Genomic DNA, 23,603 nt, shown 5'->3' on the forward strand with positions numbered 1-23,603 from the left:
GCAAGCCCTGACCTCTCTTCTTCCTCTATTTAATTCCTCTTTTCCTCCTACTCAACAGAAACGTCTCTTCTGTCAATGCTCTCACCTGAACCCAGCTGCAATTTGTAATGTATTAGTTGACTTGAATCCCATGTTGAATGAGAGACCATAGTGGGAGGAAGGGTGGCTGTTTGCTGGATCAGGTGAGCATGGGACCTGGGGAAACGCTCTCCCAACTCTTCTCGTCTTCTGGTGGCTCCCACTGCCTTGATGGAGGCCTTCTGGGCTCCTTGGGGTTGTGGACGGACGCACTGTCCGGCACACCAGGGCCCTTTGAGCACTGGATCGCCACACGTGCTGCTGCCCGGAGTGGCCCCTGTCTTGCTGTCTGTGTGTCCTGGTGACATTGCTCCTGAGCATGCAAGGCCTACAGCCTTCAGGTACCTCACAGCATGGTCTCTCGGAGCCCTTGCCCAGGCTGGAAACTGTTGCCAAGGCCCAGTTTCAGTTTGCACTTTGGGAAGTAGCCACCCTCTACTGGGGTCTTGAGAGACGGCTGGGGAGTGACCATGACATTTCAAAGTCCAGAGCGTGGATGGCGAACACTTCATTGGGGTGGCCAGATACGCCTTAGCTGAGCCAACAGAGAGCTGGCCAGGGCAGACGTGTGGGGATTTAAAATAAAGCCGTGAAACACAGAGTGTGCACGTCCGTGGTGGCCAGGCAACCAAGCTTTATTAAAATTACTCTGATCTGATCGAAGTGTTCCAGGCAACCATGCTTTGAGGAGTCCAATTAAATTCACATGAAGGAGAAATAACATTAGATCAATTTCTGCATAACCTTATTTTTGTGACTATTTACAATACAGCTATTTCTGCAGACGGGTGCATTTCTCTTCTCGGAAAAGGAAAACAAGAGAAAGGATCACGCGAAACTGTTTTTAGGAGAGACGTGGAAAGACACTGGCGGGCAATGTTTAAAGTGTGACCGTTGAGATCAGCTCCCCGCCCCCCACTCCCGGTGTGTGCTTAGAATTTAAAATATGTAGATTTTAAGATTAGAAGGTAATTACATGAGTATGAAGTATGCTGCATGGAGCTCTGGTATTACATAATCTCATCTGTAGGGACTCTGGGGCTAATATCCTGACCCCCGTGCGGAGGGGGCTGACCTGGCTGATCATTTCCACGTGGTGCCGGGAGGACACACGGGTAGATCCGTCACAGGTCAGGGGGAGTGTGACATCTGTCTGGCACAGCTCAGGGACGCGGGCATTTGCACTGACTTCTCCTGGCAGAGCCCCCTCAGTGCTTTGACTCCTCTTGAGCCAACGAAGCAAGAAGATCCCGGCCCATGTTTGCTCGCTTTTCGGCCTCATCTGGATTGTTCCGCAGCCTCAGCTTTGCTTCCATTCTCTGCCTCCATTCCTCTCTGAGCCTGAAAATAGAAACGAAACTGAGCAGAGCACCCATGTCCATGGTGGTTGGTTCGGGGATGCTTCTTTCCTTATTTTTCCCCCTGAAGTTTTCTGTGTGTCTGTGTGTGTGTGTGTGTGTGTGTGTGTGCATTCAGGTTTTAAAAGGTATGCAGACGACTTGATATATATTTATACATATGCACATTTACATACTCACATATGCATGTTTTGTATATTTAAATATATTCATATATTATAATTGTGTGTTATAATAAAACTATAGTATATTTAAATATATTAAATATTTGTGTATTTTTATAGGTATATATTTAGCTCTATATATTTATAGGTATTTATTTTATATTTTATAAGCATATATCTTATATTTTATAGGTATATATCTAGCTCTCACTTCTGTTCAGAATATTCTAGTCTTAATCCTTCAAACTTTTCCTTTGAGAGTGCAATGTCTTTTAAAGTACAGGGAGAGGGGTGCCTAGCTGGTTCAGTGGGTGGAGCACACAATTAACTCTTGATCTCAGGGTTGTGGGTTCGAGCCCTACATTGAGTGTAGAGCTTACTTTATTTTTTTTTATTTTTTTTTAAAGATTTTATTTATTTATTCGACGGAGAGAGAGACAGCCAGCGAGAGAGGGAACACAAGCAGGGGGAGTGGGAGAGGAAGAAGCAGGCTCACAGCAGAAGAGCCTGATGTGGGGCTTGATCCCATAACGCCGGGATCACACCCTGAGCCAAAGGCAGACGCTCAACCGCTGTGCCACCCAGGCGCCCCGTAGAGCTTACTTTAAAGTGAAGAAAAAAAACTTAAAAAAAAAAACAAACCAAAGTACGGCGGGCGGGGGCGGGGGGAGCCTCTGTCCATCTAGAATTGTTTACTCAGCCAAGCTATCTTTCAAAAACAGAGGTGAAATAAAGATGTCTTCAGCCATACAAAAACTGAAAGAATTCGTCACCAGCAGCCTGTCCCTACAGGACACGTTAAAGGAAATCCATCAAGCGGAGGGAGGACGACACCAGATGGAAATCGGGATCTGAAGGATGGAGGGAAGGGCCCCTGAGAAGGCGACCGTGTGGGTATAATTTTCCCTCCCAACTTGACTCTCCTAAAAAGGTAATCAGTGTCTGAAAGCAAACCTGTTAATGAAACTGCATGGGGTTTGTGAGGTGTGTGGAAGCAGAATTGCACTTTGCACAAAGGCCAAGGGGGGAGCAGCGGGGCTCCACCTCTGGAAGCCTCCCACGCCCTGCAGGAGACCATGTGGGGCTAGAAGGCACACGGTGACAGAGACCCTAAAGTAACCCTCGAGTAACACCAAGAGATATCATGGAAAAGCCAACAGAAGACATGGCACGAAATCATGATGAATATGTAATTAACCCCAAAGAAGGCAGAAAAAGAAAGGAATGAAGCCCAGGTGAGAGAACAGGAGACAAATGGCAACATGGCAGATTTAAACCCAATTGCACCAGTTTGTGTTAATGATGTGAGCCACCGGATTAAAAGGCAGGATCGCCAAATTGAATAAAAACCGATATTGAAATAAATGTTGCCTGCAGGAAAATCACCTGTATTATGAAGATGGCAATAGGTTAAAACTAAAAGTGTTAGAGGTGAATTAGACACTTAGGGAGTCAGGGCCAGGGTCCCCAACAAGGCATCAGGGAGCTGGTGGGACAGCTGAGACAAAGCCGGCCTAGCATCCTGCTTCACAGCTTCGACAAGGCCACCATAGCATCTGTCTGGCAGCCTCTGCAGGAGTGACTTTTGCAAAACATCCTGAAACAAAACAATTAGCCATAAAACATCGGTCACTACCCCAGGTTGAGGCAGTTGGTCTCCAGATGTCAGCCCAGAAGACCAGCAACACGGGAACAAGAACCCGAGAGGCAGACAGGTGCGTGATCAAAGCCCTGATTGGCACATCTTAGCAGCCAATCCACAGGGACCCACACTCAGGGTGCTCAAGATAGGTCCTCGAAAGAGCTTATAAAACCCCTAGATTTGAACGCTGAAATAGCAACCCTCTCGGGTCCCCTCCCTCTCCGGGAGCTTTATACTATCGCTCGATAAACTTTGCTTTGCTGCCCACCACTCTGTCTGGTCTACCTCTTCATTCTTCAAAGCGCTGTGACCAAGAACCGCGGGCGTTAAGGGACCAAAAATCCTGTAGCAAATGGATGAGAAAAGATTCCCTCTTAACCCCAATCAAAGAAACCGAGTGGTTGCAGTAGAGTCAGACAAGGTGGATTTCAAAGGCAAGAACGTTACCAAGGAGAAAGCGCGTCATTTTGCAATAAAGGGATCAATTTATCAAGAGGACATAACAATCCCAAACATTTGTATAAAAACAGAGCTTCCAAATACACAGAGTGAAATGAGACCGAGCTGTAAGGAGAAAGAGACAAATTCGCAATGACGGCTGAAGATTTCAACACGCGCATTTCAGCCGTTGAGAGAACATCAAGTCATCAGTCAGGCCGTGGAACACTGGTCAAAGTAACAAGGAGAAACCCAAGGCACAGGGAGATCTGCCAGCTCGCCCGGATCACAGGGGCTCAGACGCTCCCCTGGCGTTCTGCCTCTGCTACACTCAGTTCTGGACTAAGTGGCTGAGCGCGGGACGCAGGGGAACTGACCTTGGGCACGTGTTCCTGTCCCAGCCTCAGAACCACCTAATGAACTGGGACCATCTTCTCCATCTTGAGCAGGGACGAGACGGAGTAGTGGGTGAGCGCAGAGACCTTCTGGAGGGGGGAGCGAGGTTCAAATGGGAAGAAGGGGAGAAGGATAAAGAAGTTCGAGTCTCGCCATATCACCAGCCAGGAAGCTTATTTTCTGCAGTCTTGTGTTATGTGCATAGACCGACACTGTGCACGTGTATTTTCCTGTTTTAACAAACTGCGGTTTGTTTCGGAGCTGATTTGCTCACCCCTTGGCGTGCACCTCACTTTCTGCATCTTCTTCAAGCAGTTCCACTGCGCCTGAGACCTTCTGCGTGTTCCCCGAGGGGACACACGCATATGCACGGTGGGGCACACGCATGTGCACGGCGTGGGCAGCATGCTGAGTGGCCTGGCCTGGGGACGGGAGATGGCAGGGACCACAGAAATGACTGAGCGTGCACCTCAGCTTCTCAGGGAATCCCTGGAGGACACGCCCTAACACGACCCTCCAGCAGCTAGGACAGCCTGCTTCTCCTTGCCTGAGGCCGGGAATACGGTAGGCCGAGCAGGTCTCCACGTGTGGAAGAGGCCGGTTTCCGTCTGGGGCTCAGGAGGGCGTTTGGAAGGCGACTGTGAGTTTCAGTTGTGTGACCTGGTGCGTACCGTCAGCCCAGCAAGCATGCACTGGTGGAGTCCCGACCCCCGCCGTCGGGCCAGCACACAGCTGCCCCACCACCCCTGGCTGTGCCCTTTTCAGACAGCGGCTGAGCTGTTCCAAGAGAGGACAAAGGACCCAGAGGGGCGGGGCCCTCACTGGCTCCCCCAAGTGGAGGCAGTGTGTGACGGTGGTGAGCTGCCCCTGTTCCCACAGCCATGGCAACCCTGGTTTGGCCAAAGGGGTTACTGTGTTGCAGGGGGCAGACTAGCGTGGCTGCAGCTGGGATGTCCAGCAGAGGGGTGACAACCCCTCGCCCCCCTCAGAGAACCCCGCGGGGCATCCTGTGTCTTCATGCAAATGAGCACGGAGCATCGGTCACTGTCTCCTTTGCTTGGCTGCTTTTCACGGACACATCTGCTGACCTGCTCCCCAAATTTAGTGCAACCGTCATGCCCTAGAAATGGTGACAAAGAGGAGAGATTTTTCCATTTATAAAGATTCAGATCAACGTGTCCATTTGTTAACGTGGAAGAATGTTTACAGTGACTGCCCACAACTAGAGGTGGTGACAGGAGCACATGCAAGGAAGATTGAAATAATCAGGTCGTCTAAGATGCCCGTCTGGCATTCTTCCAGGGAAATCAGTTTTGTTCTAAAAAAAGAAAATAGACAAACAAGGGTGGTAATGCGGTGTCCACGTGAGTCCATGGTGGGGATGTTGATGGCATGGGATATATATAGGAATTCTACTTTCTGCTTAATTTTGCTGTGAGCCTAAAAGTGCCCTAAAAAATAAAGCCTGTTTTTATTTTTTTAAAAAGATTTTATTTATTTATTTGAGGGAGCGAGAGAGCGGGAACACGCGCATGAGTGGGGGGAGGGGCAGAGGGAGAGGGAGCATCTCAAGGGGACTTCGACTCGGGCTCAGTCCCACGACCCTGAGATCATGACCTGAGCCCACATCAAGAGACGGGTGCTTAACCGCCTGAGCCACCCAGGTGCCCCCCAAATAAAGTCTATTTAAAAAAAAATAATAATAATAAAGGTAGACAAACGAGCCACGTACTTCCTCAGGGCACTTCTCCCCAGGCGGTACTCCTCGGATTCGCGGTAGTAGGTCTGCTTGCCGATCTCCCGCTCCCAGAAGCGCTTGAGCTCGTGGCAGGTGTTCCCGCAGAAGATCTCCCGGCGGACGTACTGATTGTTCATCCCCTGGAAAAGGACACGTCAGTCGGACCCCCGTGGAACACGGACCGCCGTGGAACACGCTCCCTCGGACTCTGAAGGGTACAGACTCTGTGAACGCGGCCCCTGCCATGTATTTGAGGGGGACCCTGGCCAGCCACTGAGCCTCACCGCCTGTTGCCAGGACACAGTGACGCGGACGCAGACGCTCCCCGGCGGAGCACCGCGTGGCGCACGGGCACCCGGCAAACACCTATGACCTTCCTTCCTCCTCCCGTTCTCCCATTTGAGAAGCACCGCCTTCTCCACTTCCTATCAGCAGGTGATGCGCGCCAGGCGTTTGGTGCGCGGTCCCTTTGTCGTCATCCCAGCATCCCCGCGAGCGGGCCTGCCCTTCCTCATTTTAGGGGTGAGACGTGTGAGGAGTTACAGAACCTGCCTGTGGTTCCACGAGGCAGAAGGTAGGCCGCATACTTCTGACTGTTTTCAAGCCCTTCGCGGAAGGGGCTTGTCACGCAAAGCGGTCCCCGCGTCTGGCGCACCGGGAGCAGGCCGCTTTAGGGTGCGGCGCGAGGGTGCGAGCACTTTTGCATGGGACTCTCTGTCAGACGCTCGAGAATGCTCGCAGTTTTACAGGAGGAAACTCTGCCCAACTCCCAGACCTCAGTGGGTCCAGCAGACAGGCCAGAAGCAGGGACTGGAGGGGCGAGGGGTGCAGGGGGAGAAGCAGTGGCCTGTTGGAAATGTCTAAGGAGAAGTTGGTGACCAGGCAGTGGAGGCCAGGTTAATGGAAAGTGGACGGGTTCGCAAGGCATCTTGGGGGTGGCCAGCTCTACCTGCCAAACGCGGGTGAGGGGGTGCCAGTGGAGACTTCAGTGCCTGTGCACGATGGGAAACAGCAGAGGAGGGGGCTCATGGCGAGGGGCCTTGAGCAGTGCTGGGCAGGTCGAGCTGCCTGGGTGCTAATGGGGGGAGGGGGAGTACTGAAGGGGCGTCAGGACCCAGGGCCTGGCACTCAGTGTGCAGGTGTGGACCAGCTCTCTTGCAGAGATCATCGGAAACACTGGGGCAGGGTGGAAGCAGAGAGGGTTTCAAGCCAGACGAGGACTCTGGACCTGTTTGTCCATTCACTTGACACACCTTCTGCTTGTCAATAAATTCTCCAGGCCTCAGTTTTCTCAGCTTTAACATTTCTCTGAAGGGGTGCCTGGGTTGCTCAGTCGGTGAAGCGTCTGCCTTCGGCTCAGGTCATGATCCCAGGGTCCTGGGATGGAGCCCCGATGGATCGGGGTTCCCTGCTCAGTGGGGAGTCTGCTTCTCCCTCTCCCTCTGCTTCTCCCTCTCTCTCTACCTCTCCCCCCGGCTTGTGCTCTTTCTCTCTCACTCACTCTCTCTCAAATAAATAAAATCTTTAAAAAAATTTTCTCTGAAGATGAAATTTGATCAAGAATATGAAACCATTTAGCCACGTATACGTTTCCGAATAAATATAACTCGTGTAGTTTGTAAACCTCAAATTGTACGGGGCATAATACTGTAATTAACAGTGAGTAAGAATAACCTCCCCAACTTTCTATAGAGATGAAATAATTCCACTTCTCTTTCCTTCTGGATCAGCGGCTGTTGACCTTGGCTGCCCACTGGAATCTCTTGGCGAGCTCTTGTGAAAACCTGACACCCGGGCGTCAGCCCCAGGGAGTCTGATTTGAGCAGCCTGCTGTGTGGCCTGGGCATCCGGGTTTTTGAAAGCTCCCCCTGTGTATCCAAGGTGAGAACTGCCAACTTGGATCGTGTCCTCTCATGCGGTGGTCATGTCTGTGTCCGGTGTTGGTTCCAAGGAAGTCGAGGTGACGAGGGCTGGGCATAGAGGCGTGGAGAGGTCATCGTCACAGCCATCTTTGCAAAGTAGGCACTATTTTCCCATTTTGCAGGTAAGAAAACTGAGGCTTGGACTTAGCAGTTTGGCTTCATCAAAGTCATTTGGATGCTAAGTGAGGCAGCTGGCACACTCAGGGCCCAGGCTCCATCCCCTGCCCCTAACTGTTCCCTGTGGAGGAGAAGTGTGACTTTCTTACCTGCTGGAAGTGCTCAGTGATCTCTTACATTCCTGGCAGAATAGCAGGGAGCTCGCTGACTGCTGACTGTAGTTAGCCCCCCACCCCAGAGTAGAATTTTTCAGAAACGAGGATTTTTCCTATTTTATTTCACTGTCTTAAACGTGTCCCAGTGCTGGGTGGCTCAGTCGTTAAGCGTCTGCCTTTGGCTCAGGGTGTGATCCCAGGGTCCTGGGATCGAGCCCCGCATCAGGGTCCCTGCTCCACCGGGAGCGCTGGGAGCCTGCTTCTCCCTCTCCCATTCCCCCTGCTTGTGTTCCCTCTCTCGCTGTCTCTCTCTCTGTCAAATAAATAAATAAAGTCTTTAAAAAAAAAGTGTGTTCCGGTGCTCAATAGACACCTGTTGAACCGAATAACCCCCCCCCCCCTTCTGCCACCCAGTTGTCTTTATCAGGAAGGGCTGGCCCGGGAGTGGTGGTGGTCCCTTTGCAATGCTTCAGGCATGGAGGGAAAGTGTGCGGGGACAGTGGGAGGGGCTCTCCCACGCCACCTTGCCCACCCACTGGCGCTGGAGGACTTGGCCTTGCAGGACCCTGTAGAACAGGTTTGGGGGTGGGGGGTGGGGAAGGAAAGAACTCTCTGATTCTGATCATTCTGAGTTCATACGAAGTTTCTGGCATTCAGGGGAGAATCACTTCAGGGAGGTAAATGCTCTTTAGATTTTTTTGCCACAAAATTTGGAGGGCTCATTGGGCTCATTTTTACTCTGAATTTTTTTTTTTTACTTATTTAGGAAAATGGAAGGCTGAGCCTGAACGCGGACTGTGTCCAATGTCGGGCACTTTACAACAGCTCGCCCAGAGGCACTAGCTGTGTTTGGGTCTGGGGGCTGCCAGACTTGGGAGGCAGATTGAGAGAATTGCTGAAAACAAGGGAGGCCTCCCACGGGGCGCGCACGATCACGGCGAGGCCAGACCGGTGGAAAGTGGGCAGCAAGCTGTGGAAACCACTCACACTCCGTCTGCTCCAGCCCCCTTTTGGGCCGAACTTCTGGGGCTCCACACCAGGGGCGTCACCAAGAGCAGAGGGAGTTAAGGCAGAATCACGGACCCAACACCGCAGGGCCAGGCATTCGTCATAGGGGAGCAAAATACCTGCACCAGGTAGGGAGCCGAGGGCTGCGGACACCACAGAGTCCATTCCCGCCCCACCCGTGAGCATCAGAACACTTTTTCTTGGACCCTGCTGGCCAGAGGAGAGAGGAGTTTGGGCCACACTGGGCCTGTTTGCAGCCATGAAGGTAATGTACCCTTTACCTCTTTTACAGATGTATTCCCACCCCGTGCGCCAGGGCTGGCCTCCCGAACCACTGCAAATGCCCACCCGTGCTTCCCAGCCCTCCTCAGGGAGCCCTGCACTCTCCAGCTCTCTCTCTCCTCTTGCTACAGAGAGACTCAGGGTCTGTCTGGGACTCTCCCTTCCCCAAGCCACACTCTGAGCCCAGTTGCTGTCTCTCCTGTCCCGGCACCTCCTGGAATGGGCTATTTCACGAAATCTCATCTTGCCCGTAGCAGATAGGCCGAGGCACCTGCCCGGCCTGCTTAATGCTGTGTGCACCCTGCTTCACCCTGGGGACCCGCATTCCCATCACGACAAGCAGGATGGTGAGAGACAGAGGAGAATGGGCGCCCTGCCGGGGTCACCCCAGAGCTTTGGGATTCTCTTCAATGTGTTCTGCACCTCAGTTTTCATCTGCGAAATGGGATTGTTATGAAGATTAAATCAGATCATGGTCATGAAATGCCGAACGCACATGTGTGTCAAGCATCGTGCTGTGTGCTGGGCTCTCGTGAGCCCAGTCCCGGGCCTCTGATTTTCTCAGACTATTATCTGGCACAAGGACGTCATTAGCCACAGCTCACAGAGTATGATTGACAGCCCTAAATTAAGTGTCACTTTTCCTTATTTGTACATAATGTTGAATGTTCGGCTTCTCGAGTGTGTGGCTGAGATTCATTTCGCTCTGTCCCTGGTCTGCTGAGCACTATTTAGGGACACTTAGATGACAAGCCAGAAGATTGTCAGGTTTTGACGTTGGACAACGTCCCATGTAGGATCGCGCTCAATGGAGCATTTGATAAAAGCTTCTGATTGGTGTCATTCTTTTTTTTTTTTTTTTAAGATTTATTTATCTGAGAGACAGAGAGAGAGCACAAGTGGGCGGGACAGAAGGAGAGGGAGTGAGAATCTCAAGCAGATGATGTGCTGAGTGCAGAGCCCGACTCAGGGCTCAATCCCACGACCCAGGAGATCAGGACCTGAGCTGAAACCAAGAATCGGATGCTCAACCGACTGAGCCACCCAGGCGCCCCTGGGCGGTGTCGTTCTTACGTCCTTTCGTCTCTGATCCATCAGAGATGAGCCTCGCCACGCCCATTCCCTGGGAGGTGCCCCACACGTGTAAGAAGGAAGATGCGTGCTTTCCCAAGGAGGGGCGGATTCCCACTGGGGTGAAGACTGGCGTCCTTCACTCCCATCTCCACCGCGTTCTTTTCCAACCTAACCAGCTGTTTTGCTGGAAAATGCCGGTGGCACAGTGGTGAAAACGAGCAAGATCTAGTCTAAGAAAAAATGCATTCTGCTGTTAGATAAGTGACCTCATCTTCTTCCCAACTTGTTCCGGTCATTGTCCCCGGTCTGGCCAGAACCTGTAGCAGCTGCTGTCCCCAGTTGTGGGGCATCAAGGAAACAATGCTAATGGCAACTTTATAAAGGAAGAAAGAGGGAGTTAAAGATAGCTGGACTCCTTGGGGCACCTGGGTGGCTCAGTTGGTTAAGCGGCCAACTCTTGGTTTTGGCTCAGGTCCTGATCTCAGGGTCACGGGGTGGAGCCCCACGTCAGGCTCCAAGCTCAGTGCGGAGTCTACTGGAGATTCTCTCTCTCTCTCCCTCTGCCCCTCACCCCTCCCCACGTTCTCTCTCTCTCAAATAAATAAAAATTTTAAAAGATTTTACTTATTTATTTGAGAGAGAGAGTGCCTGTGAGAGAGAGCATGAATGGGGGGGAGGGGCAGAGGCAGAAGGAGAAGCAGACTCCCCACTGAGCCAGGAGCCCGATGCAGGACTCGATCCCAGCACCCTGAGATCATGGCCTGAGCTGAAGGCAGACACTTCACTGACCGAGCCACCCAGGAGCCCCTGAAATTAAAAAAAAAAAAAAAAGATATCTGGGACTCCTAAGCTCCCAGCCCCCAAGGGCTGATAGCAGGCTAAGACAGGGTCTCCTCCAGGTGACTTCAGGTGTAACCGGGAATGAGCTGGGGAGACGCATCACACCAGCACTTCCTGTGACAGGAGCTGGGATGCGGGTGGGGCACAAGAAGAGTCACCTGACCTGGTCTGAGGGGTTCGGGGTGCTTCTTAGGGGAAGGGACCTGCAGGGTGAGTGGGTGGGAGCACCCAAGAAGCAGAGACACTGCAGGGGCCCGTGATGCGAGCCGTGCAGAAGCAGAGGGGGGTGGCCTGAGGTGGGGGCGGGGGAGGGGACTGACTGCAAAAGGGCACCGGGACTTTCTAGGGTCATGGAAATGTTCTATATCCTGTTTTGAGAGATGGTTTGCCAAAACGGACCAAGCTGTCTTGCTGAAATCGGGTGAATTTTATTCACATAAGTGATAGCTTGATAAAAGCAGAGAAGAACTGTCTGTCTTTGGGCTAGAGAGAGAGTTACCCATGTTCCGTGCTTCCGAGCTCTCAGGAGACTCTGCCAGCGCCTCAGGGTGGGGCTTAGCCCATTCCTCCACAGGTAACAGGTGTTTCTGCGAGCATTGGTGTTTCGGTTTCCTGGCTTCTAACAGCAAGACAATTATTCTACTTTGCAGAAACGTGACGAGGAAGATGTCAATAATTGGAAAGGCCTTTGGAAACACAGGGGATTGTCCTTGATAAGCAAATGGCTCTATTCTCTGCATCCCTTGGACCAAGAACGCCAGCCACCAGTGCCCTCCCGTCGAGAGAATTGGTGGCTCGACTTCCGGCCCATCGCCACCAACTCGGAAAAGCCATAACGTCCGTGACAATGAGGAACTTAACGCCACAAAATCAATTAGTGCTTCAAGAGAATGACAGCACGGACCACCTTCATGGCAGGTCAGTTAGACAGACTGGGTTGAACTTTGAGTATCTGTGAGGCTTCTGTGGCACGAAGGGCCAACTGATGTTAGTGTGTTCACTAAACCAGAGGCACACTCGTCCCCCGAGAGCCCTGATGCTGTGCGAACCATCTGATTTTCCAGGTCTCAGGCTAATCAGAGGATTAAACCCAAATTGAGGAATGGGAGGTTTTTTTTTTTTTTTAAGATTTTATTTATTTATTTGACACAGAGAGAGACAGCCAGCGAGAGAGGGAGCACAAGCAGGGGGAGCGGGAGAGGAAGAAGCAGGCTCATAGCGGAGGAGCCTGATGTGGGGCTCGATCCCGGAACGCCGGGATCATGCCCTGAGCCGAAGGCAGACGCTTAACGACTGAGCCACCCAGGCGCCCCTGTTTTTTTTTTTAAACAATTTTAGCTCAGACGATCCTTCTTGTGACTCTCGGCTGAGTGGTTCATTACATACCAGCCGACCCTACGGGCCACCAGCCTTGCACATCCAGAACCTCTTAAGAGCAGCTATTTTGTGACGATTTTCCACAACCTTCCAAAAAGCTTCGCGGAGATCACGACTTGAAATAGAACAGAGAGTTCCGGTTCCAGATAAATGGAGGAAGCACGCTCTATCCCCTGTCTCTCTGAAGAAGGCAGCTCGAAAGACTGGACCAAGGTATGGGGCGGCTGATTGAGGACTCCGAAAGAGTAGAGGTGGGTTAGAGAAGACCAGAATTCCTATCACCCCTGAATGGTGGGGCCGAGTTCCCCATTTTTACTCTGGGATCTCCAGTTCAGACTCAAGGCACTGGGGGACCCCGAAGTGGAACACAGCCAGAGAGAGCTCCATGTCCCCTGACTCTGGGGAGAAAGGAGAGTAGTAATGTTCAGGGAACGAGGGAAATCTTGTGCTTTTCCTTTCTCTAGTCTCTCTACTCTCTAGGAAGTTTGGACATACGGGAGGGAGGCTCAGCAATGGAATTGACCCCGTGGCAGCAGCTGGGCTTCGCAGACACAAAACCCCCAGGGCAGCACAACTTGCTCCGCGAGGAGGGGCTGTGGTCCGATCCCCTCCACTGCTTTTCTCCTCTCAGTGCCCCCTGCACTTGACCCCAGGTGTGAATGCAGCACTGAAGCACTCAGCACACCAGGTCACCAAAGCCCTGGTTTCTGGCCGAAGGACTGCAAAGGTGAGTCCAGGGAACTGGAAAATACCAGGGATAGAAACCACAGAAGGGGCGGACCTTGGCAATGAGATCCCTACAAGTTGCTTACAGACCAGATGCCTAAGGTGGCCTCTGGGCTGCACGTGCATGGACCTGATCCAGACGGGGAACTAGCAGAGAGATAACTGTCACAGATCTAGAAAAAATTGAACAGCATCACCAGCTAGCTAGATCTAAGTGTAATTTATAAATCTCTCCACCCAATGATGGCAGAATCCAGATTCTTTTCTAGTGCACATGAAGCAAACCACGAGAAAAGTTCCTAGAACTGATTCCCAGCAAGGGTGCAGGACATGAGATGGATACATAAAAGTTAGTAGAAGCTAGCAACGAACTGGAAACTGAGATTAAAAATGCAACGTCATTTACAAAAACTCCCCCTAACGACATACTTAGGTACACATGTAACAAAGCATGTACACAATATGTTTGCTAAAAAAGGCAAAATGCTGAGGAATGAAGTAGAAAGAAAAATTCGGTAAATGGAGAGATGTATCATGTTCATGCTTTGGAAGACTCAACATGACAGGGATACCAGTTCTCTCAAAAGTAGGGTGTAGCTTCGTCACAACTCTAACAAAAACCCAACCTGAATGTTTTGTAAAGACAAACTGATTCTAGGGGCGCCTGGGTAGCGCAGTCGTTGGGCGTCTGCCTTCGGCTCAGGGCGTGATCCCGGTGTTCCGGGATTGAGTCCCACATCAGGATCCTCCGCTGGGAGCCTGCTTCTTCCTCTCCCACTCCCCCTGCTTGTGTTCCCTCTCTCGCCGGCTGTCTATCTCTGTCAAATAAATAAATAAATAAATCTTAAAAAAAAAAGACAAACTGATTCTAACACATATATGGAAACACAAAAGGTCTAGAGTAACTAAGCAGGTTTGAAAATGAAGAATAAAGTTGAAGGAATCACATTACCTGATTGTAAGACTTACTACAAAGCTATCATGTGGTGTTGCCAAAAGGTGTCAGCAAAAGTCATTGGAACCACAGGACGCCAATATGCCCAAACCCCAAAATCACCTCTACCTAAACCCCAGAACTTCTTAATTCAAAATAGATCATAGATCTAATGTAAAACTTAAAACTGTAAAACTTTAAGCAGAAAACATAGAATTTTTTTGCTTGTGTGGTTTGAGGTCAGGCAGAGTGTTTAGTTATGACATCAAAAGCACAATCCATAAAAGAAAAATGGACAGATTGGGTTTCATCAAAATAAAAAAAACATTGTTCTGCAAAAGACAGTGTGAAGGGAATGAAACACAAGATATGAACTGGAAAAAATACATATTTACGAATCACAGAGATGACAAAAGGTTTGTACCCAGAATATATAAAGAACTCTTGAAATTCAACAACATGAAAGCAAACAACCGTTTAAAGGTTGGACAATGCACTTTAACACTACTTCATCAACGAGGATGCAAAAATATGAAATAAGTACATTAAAAGACATCATTACCATCATTGGACATCACTAACCTCTAGGGAAATGCAAATTCAAACCAGGTAGAGATACCACCACACCGCTCTAAGAATGGCCCACATAAAGGTCACTGACAAGTGCTAGAGGATGGGTGTGGAGCAATTGGAAGGCTCGTACTCTGCTGCTGGGGATGCCACGTGACACAGGTATTATCCAGAAACCCAGTTTGGCAGTTTCTTACCGAGTTAAACATATACAGCAATCCCACTTCCAGGTATTTAGCCTAGAGAAGGGCAAGCTCATGTTCTAGCAAAAACCTGCACACCTGTACACAGTTCTATTTATAACTATGGAAAAGTGGAAACAGCCTGAGAGTCCTTCAGTGCATGAATGGATAAGAACTGGCAGACATCCACACAATGGAATACTGTGGGGCAATAAAAAGAAACAAGCTATTGATACATTCAGTAACTTGGATGAATCCAAAGGCATGGTGCTGAGTGGAAGGAGCCAGTCTCAACAGACGATATGCTCTATGATTCCATTTATATGACATTCTTGAAAAGACAAAACTATAATTGCCTGGGGTTAGTGGAAGAAGGTGAGGGCAACCACAGAGGCACAGCATGAGGGACCTTGGGGGCCAATGGAATTGTTTTGTCTCCTGATTCTGATGGTAGCTACACAGAGCTGTACGTTTGATAAATTCATGGAACCCAGGATGCGCGAGAGTCGTTTTTTTTTTTTCTTCTCTATTGTAAGATAAAAATAAAATTTAAAAGTAGGTGAGAATTGTCTTTGGTAAAAAGTATCTTGACTTTTTGCTGATTTGATATGATGCGGTCATTGCTTATTTAAAGATTATTTACTGTCCCCGAAACACCACTGAACCCTGACACTCAGTTGTCCCATGAGCCCACCGGGCATCACCTAGAGATTACTGCGAACACAGAATTTATCAAAACCAGACTCGGAATCAAAAGCTGCATTTTAACCTAATCGCTAGATGATTCACATGCATCTTAACGTTTAAGAAGCTCGCTGGAGAATGATAAAGCCCCGAATTTGCTGGCTCTTGAGCACCTGCCCTCTGAGAAGCCCTCCGGGGCTGAGCATCTCTCTTTAAACATTCCCTGAGGGTATTGGTTCTAGGGGTTGTAGCATCGTTTAAATATAGGTATATCAGACATGGAAAAGCCCCATTGAGATTTCTGTCATTCCCAAGCAGATGCGAGGCAGGCGGGTCAGAGGGGAAGATGCATCATTCCAGGGGCTGAAAACGACAGGCTCTTACAAGGACTGTATCCATTTCACTTGCCCCCGAGAAGGGCAAGATAAACACCCATCCCACGCACACTCAAGTTCAACATCCTGTACCTTTGAGATGCGTCTGCTGCTGTCTCGATCAGCTAGAAAGGAGGGCAAGTACTGTAGCGTGGGCGTGGGCAGTTACAGACGCCACCGCCTGGTCCTGAAACCTCAGGGTCCCAACCCTTTATATGCAGAGCGGAGGAGTTACCGAAAGGCTTCAACCTTTCAAGGTTACATGCACCAAATTAGTAGCAGAGTCACCGAGGTCTCATTCCAGGGACACGGTGGCCTCCTTCCTGGTGAAAAATAGCCCTTATTGCCTGCTCCCCCGACCCACCCCAGGGCAGGCGAGCTTCTGCTCTGGCAGGGCCCTGCAGGGTCCATGACTTGGCCGGAACCAGAGTTACGGTTCAGAACATGATCTGGATTATCCGGGAGCTCAAACCTGCGGTACCTTGTTGCTGCCCTCCACCCCTCGGAGGGTAAAAGAGCCTGGGATGGCGTGACAAGTCACACTTAGAGGTCGCTTTACAGGATGACTTAGAGAGGCGTGCTGTCCTTCGGAGCTGCTAATCCCGGCATGGAGCTTGGTGACGACCTTTTACCGTCCGTTTGGGTTCCCCCCAGGGAGAGCAGGAGCTGGCCCCTGGTGACGGCCTTCCAGTAAAGGGCACCAAACCGGGACGGGCTTCTCAGTTGAAAGGGACCTTCACGCCGTCTCAAGTGGTGTCCTTGCGTGAAACATCTGGAATGGTCCCTGCCTGAGACCAGGGTCAGGTCATTATCCAGCTCCTCTCGGTCACTAAGAAGCATGCTTACGACTCAGGAGCTCAGCCTTTCACCGTGGATCTTCAGAAAGCGAAGCCAGGTGGGATCGCTGACATGGAATCTGCGAGCTATTTCAGGAAGCCTTTCCCTCCTCCCGTGGATGCCTGGTGGGAGCAGCAGAGCGGCAGCTGGGGCTTCTCACGGGGAGAGAGGGAGGGAGACCTGGAAGCTACCCTTCAAAGCACCACGTCTTCACAACGTCACCGAGAGCAACACTGACGTCACCAAAGCGCATTTAAAGATAAAAGTCCCCATTTTACTTTTCGTGTGTTTCTGCTGGTAAGTGTAATATGCAAGCGGAAAGGATAGAATAACAAGGCAAGTAAAATATTTTTACTGCACGTTTTTTAATATCCTCTTTCCCCTTTACAAAAAAAAAATCCACAGTGGAACTCACTATTAGGTGAAAGATTATCTTGAAGGATTTTTTTTTCTCCCCACTGCTGAATGCGGGCAAAGCCTTTCTGGTTACCTGGGGCTCCTCAAACTTTATTGAAGCCATTAGCACGTCCTTTAAGAAAAAACTTATTAAGCATCTAAATGTTGCTGCCCCCACTCCTGGGCTCACAGCAATCTGAAAACGGACTTACTCCCCAGCATGGAATTTGGAAGTGTCCCTCATTTGTTTACTTTAAAGAACAGACATTTGTGATTTTCCCAATTCAACCGAATTATGAACTAACAACCTTCTGAATTTCCAAACTTTCATTCTGTGTTTGTAATTTATTTAGTGGGCAGACTCCTCCTGGGGGGGGGGGGGGTCTTTCCCAATCAGATTCTTCATTCGAATGAAACCAGGCGTCTGATTGAGAATGAGGGTGCGCCCAGGATCCATGCCACGTACAGACTCTCTGGGGAATTTAAAATGACTTCAGAGGGGTGCCTGGGTGGCTCAGTCATTAAGCGTCTGCCTTCGGCTCAGGGCGTGATCCCAGAGTCCTGGGATCGAGCCCCGTATCGGGCTCCCTGCTCCACTGGGAAGCCTGCTTCTTCCTCTCCCACTCCCCCTGCTTGTGTTCCCTCTCTCGCTGGCTGTCTCTCTCTGTCAATAAATAAATAAAATCATTAAAAAAAAAAAAGGATGACTTTAGAGACAGGAAGAGACTTGTCTTTGCCAGGAAGGAGGGGCAGGCTGATTCTGGCCACGCTGCCTCTGAAGCCAAGGTCACTCACTTGGACCTGTTAACCTGTTGCTGACATATTTTCTTATGTTTTAGGGTTTATAGTTGTGCGGGAAAGAAAGAGATATTTAGGGCCAGGTCCTTTCTGCTCTAATACCAGTATTATTCATATTATAGGTTAAGAAATATTTGAAGTTGTATTTAACAAAGCTCACAGCATAGAAGGGCCCTGGGGATAATAGGGCACAATTATTTTTCCCAAGTTAGCATGTTTCTAACTATTTTTTTAAATTTTTGCCAAATTTTGCATTTGTCACTTTGAGGCTTAATTTCAAATTGTTCTGATGAATAGGAGTTAGTCATCCACCGGCACTGGGCTCCTACTCAATTATAGGGATCCCACTGGAGGTGGAGGCTGGGAGGAAGGAAGTGGCTGGCCACCTTGCTCCAACCTGGTTCTGGCGGATGGACGTTGCTTGTCTGATGCCTGCACACAGCTGGAACAGAGCCCCTTTGCGGCTTCCTGGGCAGGGGATGTGGTTGATTTTTCCAGAACTAATCGATATTTCTGGCTCTCCTCCCTTTTCTGGACTTCCCTGCAGCTGGGCAGAGCCATGGGACTCACACCAGCCAAACACCTGGGAAAGAGGTAACAATTGTCACTTCAAGGCTGGAGCACTTCTGGGCTGGTGTGAGATTCTCTAAGCTGGCACCTTCCAACTACGCTGTGAACCCCGAAACCTCAGGTTGAGCTACCAGAAGAGCGTGTAAGTTGGGGATGTTGTGTTTGAACTTGGATGGCCCTGGAAAGTTGCCTGTACCTGGTAGTGGGGTTTTGGAACAAGAGATAAACTGCTGATCTTGTTTGTTTCAGGGATTTGGGGTTACCTATTGTGGCTGCCAAGACGACCAACGTGCTTGTCAAAGACTGTCTGCCCTGGCTGAATCTTTGTACGATTTGTGTCATGGCTCAATCCTCAAACTATTATCTTGCCTGTTGATCTGCACAGTGGGAGGAGAGCCTTGTTTCCATCTCAGCACAGCTGTTGACTACTGACCCCAGAGCCACTGTCCACTTCTTCCTTGTGACTGAACCTTGGTTTCTCTTGGGTAATTGTCTCCAGTCATTTCCGGCTGCTCTAACAAAGTCCCATGGACAGGGTGGCTCATAGACAACAGAAACTTATGCCCCGCAGTTCTGGAGGCTGAAGTCCTAGATCAGGGTGTGGGCATGGTTGAGCGAGGGCCCTCTCGCAGGTGGCAGACTGCTAAGTCTCACATGGTAAAAGCAGAGAGAGGGAGCAAGCTCTCTTGTGACTGTCACACAGGCATTAATGCCATTCATGAGGGCTCCACCATCGTGACCTCATCTCATCCTCATTACCTCTCAAAGGACATGAACTGGCGGTGGGTAGGGTTTTGGCATATTATGGGCAGGGGTGGGGGTGGGGGGGAGACAAACATTCAGTCCATAACAGTAACGCACCCTTCACCACGCAGCCATGTTTCATTGAGCTGCCATGTTAGTCCATGGCCTTGTGGCCACTCTAACCAATGAGATTTAAGATGGTGTCTCCTGGGTTGGGGGAACCTGGTTAAGATTCCCTTTTTCTTAGGGAATACATTTTGAGAATAGTCCTCTTTCTCCCTTGGATTTGTCTGTGTCTTCTAACGATTCTTGGAATGGCATAATCCTGTTGGGACCACAACAGGAGCCAAGCTGCCGCAGAAATTGTAGAGTTGAAAGACAGACAGACCCATGTGATTGATGACATTGATGAGCCACTGAATTCACCAACCCAGAGGCTCCCAACCTTAAGAATTCATGGTAAGAGGGAAAATACATTTCCTTTATAGTTTAACTCAATTGAGATGTTCTTTCACATCTTTCTTCCTCAAACATAATCAATTCTTTTTTCTTTTCTCTGATCTCTGAATTTCTTTCTCCCTTTTTTCTGGTAAGGCTTCCACACACACTCAAACAGGCATATTGGGCAGGGTGTGGACTTTGAGGCTCTGCATTAAGACACCAGCTCTGTCACTAGTTGACCCCCACTAGTTAATTAGTTTTGCGAACTCTTAGCTTCTCCATTGTAAAACAGGAATGATAAACCCTTGAGAGAGATATAATAATAGTGTACTGTTGTTTCTATTCGTATTATAAATAACTAACATTGATCAGCTTTTTCTAGGAGTCTGGTGCTGTTCTAAGCTTTATGTATACAAACACAGCGTGATGTACCATGTACACCTATGATAAGGTGCTATCGTCATCCCCATTTCATTGATGAGAAAATCAACACACTAAGGAGTAAGCACCTTATCTGAGGCCTCGTCAATAGTAAGTGACACATTGAGGTTTGAACCCAAGCAGTCTGACTTCAAAGCTCCAGCCCGTAGAGGTGACAACACCCAACTTCTGTGGGTCTTTGCCCTCGTGCTTCCATCATCCGTTCCCCGGTGATAAGTTACACGAGGAAGGGGGTTGAGACTGCATGAAAAGCTACAGGGGTTGCAAGATAAAATGGGAGGAGAAGACAACACTCGGGGCAGGCTCCCCGCAGGACCGACAGCTCCTCTTGGGAGCGGAGGTCACAGCCGCGTCAGCAGGGAGGCTGGTACTCGCTCAGTCTGAGGCTTGATGGCTATTTTGGTGTGAACTTTTAATTTTGGAATAAGTATAGATTCAGGAAGAGCTGCAAAGAAACGAACAGGCTGGTCCCTTCGCCCAGTTGCTGCCTGAGTTAGCGCCTCACATAACTGACGACAGCACAACAGCCAAACCAGGCGGCCGGCTTGGGTACCGTCCAGGGAGCTTCTTCAGCATTCACGTACCTGCCATGCACCGTGTGTGTGTGTGTGTGTGTGTGTGTGTGCGTGTGCATGTGCAGTGTGTCCCTATGCAATTTCCTCATCGGCGTGCATTAAGTGTCAGGATACAGACCTGTTCTGCTGCAACGATTCCTTCCCTCTACCCATCACCTCTGTCAACCTCTCATCTGTGCTCCGTCTCTATGATTTCGTCATTTCAAGAACATTATATAAATGGAATCATACAGTATGTAACCTTCTGAGATTGGCTTTTGCACTCGGCGTATTTTCCTTGAGAGCCACCTGAACTGCTGGGTGTATCCGTCGTTTGTTCCTTTGTGTTGCTGAGTAGTTCCGTGGTGTGACTGCGTTAGTTTGTTTCCCCACCTACCGACTGAAGGATGTTTGGTTGTTTCCTGTTTTTGGCTCTTACAAATAAAGCTTTGGTGAACACCCACATACAGGCATTTTTTGGGGAATGGAAGTTTTCATTTCTCTGAGATGAACACCCAAGAGTTTGATCGTTGGGTGGTATGTAAGTGTTGGTTTGTAGGAAACTGCCGAACGGGTTTCCAGAGCAACTGTACGATTTTATATTCCCACCCTGCATATATGTTACTTAGTATCTTCTTATTCACTTGTCATATCTTGCTTTCTTTCTAAAAGTTTTTTGTTTTGAAATAATCTCATACTTCATAGAACAGTGCAGAGGACTCCCACAGGCTTCACCAAGATTGACCAAATGTTAATTTCAATACATTTGCTATAGCGTTTCGTACATCTCTCTATCATCTATCTATCTATCTATCTATCTATCTATCTATCTATCTATCTATCATCTATCTATCTATCTATCTATCATCTATCTATCTATCTATCTATCTATCTATCTATCTATCATCTATCTATCTATTATCTATCTATCTATCTATCTATCTATCTATCTATCATCTATCTATCTATGTATCGTCATCATCTCTCTACTATCATCTCCTTTCTGAACTGTTGGAAAGTAAGTTGCAAACATAATGCCCTTTTACTTCTAAATACTTCACATTTCAGTGAGTCTTTCCTAAGACCAAAGACCACTTACATAACAACCGTCTAGGGGTCAAAATACGGAAATTTAACAATTGTTATCTAAAATACAAATGTTTTTCAAATTTTCTCAATGCAATTTATAGCCACAGTTTTCCCCCATGGGGTCCAGTCTCAGATCACACCCTGCGTTCACTCATCATGACTCCTGAGTCTCTGTTAACCTAGACCATCTCTTCAACCTTCTGTTTGTTTTTGGTTTTGGTCTTTCATGACCCTGCCACTTTTTTAAGACCATAGGCCTGTATTTTGTAGAATGCCTCACTTGTTACTTGGTTTTGTTTGATGGTCTTTCTTCCTAAAGCTCCCTCGGATGACGCCACTCCCTCCAAGAGCTCACGGTGCTTTACCCACGATGTATTAGTCAGCCCATCACTTCATAGCCAGAAGGAGTGTCAAACTGGTAAAAAGACAGAATGTTTCAATGTGAGCGTAGGAGACTGATTTTCTGCCAGAGGGGAAGAGAAAGATGGAAGTCATATTTACTTATGTCACACAGCAGAGCCTTCTGTTCTTCACCGATGGCCATGTGTGAGGCTGCCATGCTGTTTTACAGACATGGAAACTGAGGCTGGGAGGCTGGGTGGCGACTTCTTGGCCCCACAGCTGTGATGGCAGACCTATGTCGGTCTGACCTCAAAGCAGGCGAGCACTCTCGAAGCTGGTTTGTTTGTACCTGGTTGAAATTGGCCCACATATTAGGCACATAAGATATAAATTGTAGATATCCACATAACACATGATTAACATTGTGTGATTTGAGCCACGTTTGACTAAGACACAGCAACATCCCTGGTTCTCATTTTAATAGGGAGGAGGTAGGGAGAAGTGTGGCCAACGTGGTCTTTTTTCTTATTTCCTCAGTGTGGTCAATTAAAAAACAGATGACCAAATACATGATCAAACAGCGTGGGGCTGTTGGGGCTTGACTGATGGAAAGTGAGGGCTTGGAGTCTCAGACTGTGGGTTCTGGGGTCCAGTTTATTCCATGGGATTCCTACATTTCAGCTCCATTCGCTGTGCAACGCAGACCAAGTGCTTGGCCTCGGTTATGGTGCGGCCAGGGACTGAACAGGAAACAAGGAACCCTCATGAGTGTGTAGCCCAAAGGCAGTGCCACTAAGCAGAGATGGTTAGAAGGTATGCGACAGAGGTGTGAGGACCTCCCCACGCGACATTTTGAAGACAGGCCTGACAGCAAATATTCCAGTCTATTATCCCTTGAGGATGCGGCTACTTGAAGACCTTCCCCTTCCCTCCCTCCTTCTTTGTTTGTCTGCCTTCCTTCCATCCTTCCATCCTTCCATCCTTCCTTCCTTCCTTCCTTTCCTCCCTTCCTTCTTTCCTTTTTTCCTTCCTTCTTCCCTTCCCTTTTCCTTCCTTCCTTCCTTCCTTCCTTCCTTCCTTCCTTCCTTCCTTCCTTCCTTCCTTCCTTTTGTTCGTTCATTCATTTGTTCTTTTGTAAAATGTGGTCACCATAGGCAAAGAGGTCTGCGCATGGACAGGCCAAATTTAGGGAAGTCTGGAGGCTGTATTCGTAGTGAAGCCCAGGGATGTGTCGTCCCTTGCTCTGCCCTCTCTGGCCCCTGCACCAGGACCCCCGGGGTTGAGGGGGGTGACATGGAAAGCTGTAGAGAATCATTCGTCTCCTCCAGCTTC

At 49.2% G+C, this 23,603-nt stretch overlaps 1 protein-coding gene and 1 long non-coding RNA gene across 2 annotated transcripts; one reads left to right on the forward strand and one right to left on the reverse strand.

Annotated features, from left to right (window-relative positions):
* Nucleotides 1-694: 694 nt before the first annotated feature.
* Nucleotides 695-16,371, reverse strand: FAM240A (family with sequence similarity 240 member A). The gene is made up of 3 exons (XM_045778368.2): nt 16,153-16,371; nt 5,809-5,954; nt 695-1,419 (listed from the first exon to the last, which is right to left on the reverse strand). Exons 2-3 carry the CDS (start codon nt 5,949-5,951, stop codon nt 1,287-1,289), a joined length of 276 nt encoding a protein of 91 aa, XP_045634324.2. The 5' UTR covers nt 5,952-5,954; nt 16,153-16,371; the 3' UTR covers nt 695-1,286.
* Nucleotides 16,372-16,465: 94 nt separating this feature from the next.
* Nucleotides 16,466-19,440, forward strand: LOC148108950 (uncharacterized). The gene is made up of 3 exons (XR_015726687.1): nt 16,466-17,193; nt 18,638-18,802; nt 18,910-19,440. It is a non-coding gene; the product is annotated as an uncharacterized LOC148108950 (long non-coding RNA).
* The last annotated feature ends 4,163 nt before the right edge of the window (nt 19,441-23,603 follow it).

The sequence above is a fragment of the Ursus americanus genome, chromosome 14, assembly GCF_024610735.1.
Source record: "Ursus americanus isolate L20-20 chromosome 14, mUrsAme1.1.p, whole genome shotgun sequence".
NCBI classification, from domain to species: domain Eukaryota; kingdom Metazoa; phylum Chordata; class Mammalia; order Carnivora; family Ursidae; genus Ursus; species Ursus americanus.

Excerpts from the sequence above, each read along its gene's own strand:
- FAM240A (XM_045778368.2), bottom strand. The coding sequence starts at position 5,951 with ATGAACAATCAGTACGTCCGCCGGGAGATCTTCTGCGGGAACACCTGC. Across the intron at positions 1,420-5,808 it reads GGGAGAAGTGCCCTGAGGAA|GCTCAGAGAGGAATGGAGGC; the intron begins GTACGTGGCTCG and ends TTCTATTTTCAG.